We start from the raw sequence: 7,686 nt of genomic DNA, 5'->3' as shown, positions 1-7,686 counted from the left end.
AATCAGCCCAGCGGAGACCAGGAAAAAAAGCAAATGCAGTACAGTACTGTGTTAAATGTAAACTACTGAAAAAAATAAAGGGAAAGCAGCGTTCTTCTTCTGCATATAAAGTTTCAAAGCTGTATGAAGTCAGTGTTCAGTGGTCAACTTTTGAAAGAACAACCATGACAGTTTGTTCAGAGTTACGAACATTTCAGAGTTACAAACCACCTCCATTCCTGAGGTGTTCATAACTCCTCAATTATAGGCAGGTTCTATTGTATTAGCAAAAGGCATGCTGCTTAGTAACAACCTTTTTGAAAGGCCCTGGCTGCAGGTTGGTTTGCAGGACTGCAGCCAGAAAAGGAAGTGCTGGGACATGCGGAGCCCAAGTGTCAGGGGAGGGCAGGGCAGGGCAAGACGCAGGCTGGAGGTCACAGGGAGAGGTACCATCCATCTCCGCAGAACCCCAGCACCCACCCTCCCTATGAAAAGTCCCTGCATCTAGGCTGCACCATCCCCCACTTCACCTCACCCAGGCTGCTCTTGCTCTGGCCGCATCCTCCCTTCGGAGCCCGCAGCACCAGGGCTCTGGCAGAGGTTCCCCCATTCGGTGGAAATGTGGGTGTCCCAGCCAGATACCTTTTGTGGTGAACACAAGTCCCTGGCCACCAACAGGTTTGTGAGTCTGCAGCCATAGTAGGCACATCCCAGCATTTTATTCCCTGATTGAAGCCCCACAAACCTGCCTTTCACTTATTGTATGCATTGTTGTTGTAGACATGTTGATCCCAGGATACTGAAAGCTTGACTCTCTCCCCAACAGAAGTTGTTCCAGTAAAAGATATTACCTCACCTGTCTTGTCTTTCACTCTTGGATAATAGCAAATTTTGCTGGGAACCAAGAGGTTGTTAATAAGCAGAATCCTCTGTACTTGTATACTTGTACTTCATACTCCAAGAGCTGAGGTTTGAAGGAAAAACTCCAAGTATTATGAGCTAGCAACAGTGAAACACTGCCCTCAGTTACATGGGGATAAATCAAGAGTAACACCAAGGTTACCTGGCCTCCTGGAGCCAGACTATTTTTGATTCCAAGCCAAATATCTAAAGAACAAGTGTACTCACTTTTGCCTGGACCAAAAAATGCAGACCCTGTTGTAAAACTGGAGTAGCACCAGCACAAAAATGTGTATCTGACACCAAGGTCAGTTCTATACAATTCATGAAGAATGTAAAAAAATATACCCTTGATACCACAAGCAAGCATGGGTGCAGCCTCCCACCTGCCAAGAATTGGGACAATTTAACTTTATTGTTGGTACTTGGGAAAACTGTAAACAGTAGCAGAGGCAGACACAGGAGTCATTCACTAGCTTGAAGGAGGACCTAAAAAAATAGGTGGTGGTGGGGGAGTAGAGAAGCAATAATTCTTCACCTCTCACACCCGTCAGGAGGCTCTGGGTGAGGCAAAAAAAGACAGAAAGTTACTGCCAGCTAGAAGGGGTGGAACTTCACATTTATTAAATGCTTGCTATCCACTGCTGATATGAAAGATGCAGGATCCAAACAGGGACCAAAATTCCAGTACCTTCCACATTACCAATAGCTGACAGCAGGGGAATGGTGCACCTGACTGTGTGTGTTACCAGTGGGTCTGCCCCAAGTCTAATAGGTTTAGCCCTCTATTCTGTTGGTATGTGGTAAATTCTTAAAATGAATAAATATATAAAATCTGTAAGGTCCTGTTACCTAGCATTATTTATTGAACTTCATAACATGTAAGAGGATAATGGTCTGTATCACCTGAGAGTCTTTAAACCTGAAAATAAATTGATTTAAAATACTCCTTTTAACAAAAGCCATAATAAGGATATAAGCAACAAAAATTTGTATTTACTGAAAACTTGCATTCCGCAGCTGCTGTTTACAAGAAATCAGTAAATAAAAGAGAGAAACTAAAATCATATTGATGTATTCTATGACTTTCATGCCATAAAGTATTAATTAAATACAATTAGCCTTTTCTCCCTTTCTAATATCATGCAGTAACCTCTATATCCCTTATGTAATTTTAATGGTATGATCTGTTGTACCCATGTGTGATGCAAATGAGTACTCATGGGACTATTCATACAATTAAAGTTGAGCATGTTGGTAAGTGTTTACAGAATCAGGGCCTTAGAGTTTAATAAGCTGTATTATTTTCACACCATATTATTGGTCTGAGGTATTTTACATAATGTTTGGGGGCCATTGAATCTCATCTTATCTTTGCCATATGTAGAAAAATAATTTAATAATATAGAATCATATTTTCAAAACTGTTCTTATAAATGCAATAAAATATTTTTGTTACTTGTTCAAGTAATATTTCTGATATTCTTCCTTGCTTACCATGTAGTGTTGGTGAGCTGTCATTGGTTTGTAGATTACATTGTTGATTTCTGGAACGGGATGCAGATGATGATCATCCTAACCTCTGGAGAACTAACAGATCTACCCCCTCTTAAACCCAAATATAGATTTTTCAGACAATCTGAAATCAAAGCTGGTTTCTGAAACTAAGCAGATATTCATTTGAACTTATGCTGTTGTTGATGACATAGGAACAGTATATTGTCCTTATTAACAAATTAAGGATTGAATTATCTTGTGATTGAAAAGCCTCAGTTATTATCAAATGACATTTATGAATAATTATGAAAAAGCAGAAGCTCAGCTGTTTTTACAAAGATGTGTTGTTTTGGAGGGCATGTTTGTGTGTTTTTATTCTAGTTCTATGGCCTGATCCTGCATTCATATGTTATGTGTGAATCAGAATCACCATGGTTCCATATAACAAATTAAGTTTGAATGGAAAAAATAGTATGTGTTCATGTAATTAAAGATATCATAAAGCATATATGTGGAAGGGGAACAAATTAAGGTTGCCCAGGCATCCTTAATTCTGGCATTTCCTAACCTTTGAGTGCTTGACTTTGCAACCCTAATGTTCTTTTAATGTCATTTTTTGTATATATATAATATATAGATCCAGATTCTCAATTAGGATCCAGCCCTGGCTGGGGGACTCACAAATCTATTTAAAAAATTACAGTCCTTCAAATAAAATAGACCCTTTCACACAAACAGGTTTTAGCAATATGCGATCCAGCCTTTCCTGAATTTCTGAAGAAGGTAAGGTTCCAACCGACTCTGGCTGGGCAGATCGAGTTCAAAGGACTTCTACTTATTCCTTTGAACCATCCAGCTGATGTAAAATTTGGAACGCTAATGTTATTTCCTCTGTCCATGTATGCTCAGTGTAATTTGTTAGGCACACGTGAATAGGCACATGACCCTTAGCATGCCTAACTGCAGAAGCAAACTCTTTTTCTAACAACATTTTAATTTGATGTCCCCTAAAGGGCTGGTGGGTACCAAACATTCTGTTGGGGTAAACTTCGAGCATTGGAGACATTGGTGTGATGTTCTGACCTCTATCTGTGAGTAAACAACTGTTGTCATAATTTGTCAACTTTAAGAAAAGCTGTTTGATCTGGGAACTGCATATCAGGAAGCCCTTTGTCCAATAGCCCCAAATTTGGATCAGTGACTGTGCCCCCATGGGGCTCACCAAATTTCCAGGCCATCTGATTAACCATGTGGATTTTACAGCATTTAGGAGAGTTGAGCTTTAACCAGAAACTGGTCTTAATCTCACCTATAGCAGAGCTATTGCTGTGCTATAATATGTCATCCTGGTGATGATAGTACTCTTTATTACGTGTTTCTCCCCCACTCACACTTATATAGCTTAGGATGATTTTAATTAAATGGCTTCAAGTTTCAATTAGTATTTTTAGATTAAAAGTCAATTTAATAAATGAAAAATATTCATATGCAAAACTAAATCATTAAACACTCTACAGTATGTACACTTACAGAATTATGTATAACAGAAGATTACAATACAAGCAAAACAAAATTTCATAACCAGTAAAGTCATCATACTTATACAATTAAGGCATTTGCATTAGATGAAAAATAATTCATTGTTATACTAACAAAAATACTGTAATTCAGAGCTATCAACATTAGTCAAAGTGCTCAGTTTTTAAATATATTCATGATGTTTTATTCAGTCATACTTCTTCCCAGAGATTAAAGTCCTATTAAGCCATGGCCAAACTATTATTAGAAAGTTGTTTACTGCAAAAATTCCAGTCACCAGTGTACTAGTATTTGTGATAATTTAAATCTTGTAATATACTTGAAAAAAGCAACAGTATTTTCACAGGCTCCATAATGAATGTCTACTTGCTGGAATTTATTTAAACTGAAAAACCAGAGAAGAACCTTTCTGAACAGCAGAAAGTAAACATATCACCCATAAACAATGTATTTATGCCTACCATTAAGAACTATTGCAAACCACTGAATTAGTCATTTGGTCTTTAAAATATAATAGATCACATGCATTTTCTAAAGCATTAATACTTCCATTGTTTGAACAGGACCAAATCTCTTTTCAGATGAACCACAACAGAACATAAACCAGCTTCCTGTTTAAGGTCCCTACCCTGCAAACACACACATGCTTAGCTTTACTACTGTGACTAACCCCATTGACTCCAATACTACTACTCATAGTTGTGAAGTACAGCACATGTACAAGTGTTTTTAGTGTCAGGGCCTTAGCAGTGTATAATTTAGTGTTTGTTGCTGTTGAATTGAAAATAAATGTTAATTTAAAAAGTGAAATGGCATCTGATGAAAGCTATTTAGTCCTTGCAATTTTGTAACTGTAGCTGTTGAAAGCAAGTATGGTAACAAATACTGTGATCGTTACTTAAGAACTGCTTATGACTCTCCGTGATATCAACATTTTCCATTCACATAGACAAAAAGAGTTTTTTCTGGTATCCTTCAGTGTTTTAGGAATTTTGATCTTCAGAGATGGAGAGTAAATGACACCTTTGTAGTATAGCAAGGCACAGATTCTGTAAAAGGAGAAAAAAATACTAAAAAAATCAGCTGTATGATCAAATAAACATTTAAATTTAAACCTTGCCTCGAAATAGCTCGATATCTTTATTTCAAAGGTGGACTACAACAGCAAATGATTTGTGTGCTAGTTTTCATAGATTCTACTAGTCTAGGTTATGCAGGATGTCAAACTAGATGATCCTAATGGTCCCTTGTACCCTTAAAATTGAAATTGTGAATCTACTAAGGTGAATATATTTTGTGCCTGTTTTACATCACAGGATTAGTACATATGTGCTAATTTTTAAATATATATTTATTGACTTGCAGATCAGTTTTACAAAAACAAACAAAAAAAAAACCCCACCACACTCTAGGTTTTTGTTATTATAACTAGTAATAATAATAATTTATTTAAATTTGCACCAAAATAAATGTGTATCTATCCAATGCTCTGGACACCCAGGACAATTTTTAAAGAATACATTGATAAAAAAATACATATCCGTCAATTATCCCAGATCAAACCAAATAACCCAGGAACACCACAAATGAATGGACTTCCTCAGACAACTTCCCCACCAGTCATGCTAGAACTCCATCACAACACCCTTGTATTGTACACCTCTTCAAGACCTTTAAGGCCAGATTCTGATCTGATATTTTCTGTTTTTTTCTCACCTCCAGATTTATATCGTTATTAATATCAGTATCAGTGGTGGAACTACTAAGGGAGCAGAGGAGGTGATCCAGCTCTAGAATATAATCCCAAGTGCAGTGTCGGGGCCCGTTCTCTAGTCAGGGTCTGATGGCATACCATAATATGAATAATAATAACCATAAGGAATGTTGACAACCACACCCTACAAAGATTATGTATGTTTGTTCAGATCCAGGGCTCTGATTCTGGCATCTCATTTTGTATAACCAAAACATTTAACTTGATGTGGCCAGGAAATCTTTATGAAATCTACATTTATATCAGAAATAATGGGAGATTTACCAAAAATTTAGTGCATATACCTCTTTCTTTTATGTCTGCAATGTAGGCTTTTATAAATTCTTTTTCAAATCGCTCCCGATCACGTTCACTTTCTATGATGTCTTCAGTATCTTGATACAAGATTGTTTCAAGGGGGTTATCCTTAAGGCTTACAAATCTGTAGAGAAACAAATATTAACATGAAAGGATAACTTCTTAACATGAGCCTACTGTAGATTGCTAATGTCAAATATTGATTGTATTATAAACTTTTTTTCCTCTTCCAAAGTTACAGAGTTTGAATCAGTTTATCTCTAGCGTGATATATACTAACTTGTCTTGTTCAGGTGGATCCCACACACAGTCCATTCAAGTGACCAATAGGCTAGTGAGTTTCAATAGCCAGTCCACATTATTTCAAAGTGGCAACTCACAGGCAGAGTGGGAATTGTGAAGAACCTATGCTTAAGTCATTGAACAAATGATCCTTCTATTATGGAGTGACAAAATATTTTAGGTAGCACTGTCTTTACACTCTGTTCTTCCTAATACAATTCAGTACATCCAGGCTGCAATATTTTTTCCTGTAGGAACAGAGTTTTAGTATTTGGGGGCATCTGTACATATTACACTTCACAACAATATTTGTATTTCTGAATTATGGGATGGCTGACCAGCTGTCCCACAATTCTACAACAACTTCTGATCAGAACAAGAAACCCCAACACAGACCATATCTGATCTATTTATTTAGCATTCCAGGATATAGTCAGAATTCCTTAGGTAATGATGCTCATGCTTGGGAGTTATGGTTACTTGCCAACATCCTTTACAACAGAGAAGTTCAGTCAGTGTGCCTTTTTGTCATGTTTATAAATATACTGAACTGGGGGTACGTCTTCACTGAAGGCAGTGAATTTGCCACCGTCACATCGATCTATCTGGATTGATTGAGCGGTCAGTGAAGACCTGCTCAATCGATCTGCAAGTCAATGCGCTAAAACCATCCCCTCAAGTAGTGCAGCGCAGTGAAGATGCCACCTAGAAGAGGAGTTACGCAAGCTACTCTGCATAGCTTGCGTAACTCCTGTCGATTGCCGCCAAATTTGAAGGTAAGTGTAGACCAGGCCTAATACTTTGAAAATGAAAATCACATGGTTGCACAAACCGCTCAATAAATTCCATGCAAAAAGTATGTGTACATAAATCTTAAAATCTGGACCATTTCTCTAAACCAACAAAAATAAATTAATCAGTGAAATTTCCACTATTGTCAAAATAAAAAAATATCACTTCAATTAATCATATGGCATAGTAGCACTACCGTGAATGGCTCTGTCATATTCAAATGATTTCAGGTCCTAAATCTCGAGTGTCAAATCAAGACATAGGATTATCATAGCTACAGATGAGAAAGACTTACAAACAAGTTCATCGATCTGCAACCACAGGATAGTCTCTCAACCGAGGATATATACATTATTAAACTGACACAAACACTGAATGTTGATGAGGCAATACAGTCTCAGTATGAGTACCAAAGCACTCCTCAATAGCAGGTGAAATATCAGGAACTTTGAGGTACTCTTATACAATTCCCCACTGTACTTCAGTGACTTCATTGCCCTTAAAGAGTGATTTGGTGGAAGTTGCACAGGTAACCACATAACCAGCCCACCAAGAATGAATGCAGAATCCAATAAAAGGAAAGGAAAGGAAAAGAGAATTGCAAAACTGTTTTTGTGGAACATTAT

The 7,686-nt window shown here is 37.3% G+C and overlaps 1 protein-coding gene across 7 annotated transcripts in view; it reads right to left on the bottom strand.

Annotated features, from left to right (window-relative positions):
• Positions 1 to 4,347: 4,347 nt before the first annotated feature.
• Positions 4,348 to 7,686, bottom strand: part of LRRC2 (leucine rich repeat containing 2) — a 114,995-nt gene continuing 111,656 nt past the window's right edge. For all 7 annotated transcript variants that reach the window (XM_067568576.1, XM_067568577.1, XM_067568575.1 and 4 more), the window contains 2 exons: positions 5,974 to 6,110; positions 4,348 to 4,964 (listed from right to left, as the gene is read on the bottom strand). In XM_067568576.1, the coding sequence (XP_067424677.1) occupies positions 4,915 to 4,964; positions 5,974 to 6,110 (187 nt within the window). In that variant the 3' untranslated portion in view covers positions 4,348 to 4,914. The remainder of the gene's footprint in view (positions 4,965 to 5,973; positions 6,111 to 7,686) is intronic.

Source organism: Emydura macquarii, unplaced genomic scaffold (assembly GCF_026122565.2).
Source record: "Emydura macquarii macquarii isolate MOO-44397 ecotype Brisbane River unplaced genomic scaffold, CSIRO-AGI_Emac_v2 contig_2897, whole genome shotgun sequence".
NCBI lineage: Eukaryota > Metazoa > Chordata > Testudines > Chelidae > Emydura > Emydura macquarii.
The sequence above is the reverse complement of the archived record's forward strand: the minus strand, read 5'-3'. Positions and strand labels throughout refer to the sequence as shown.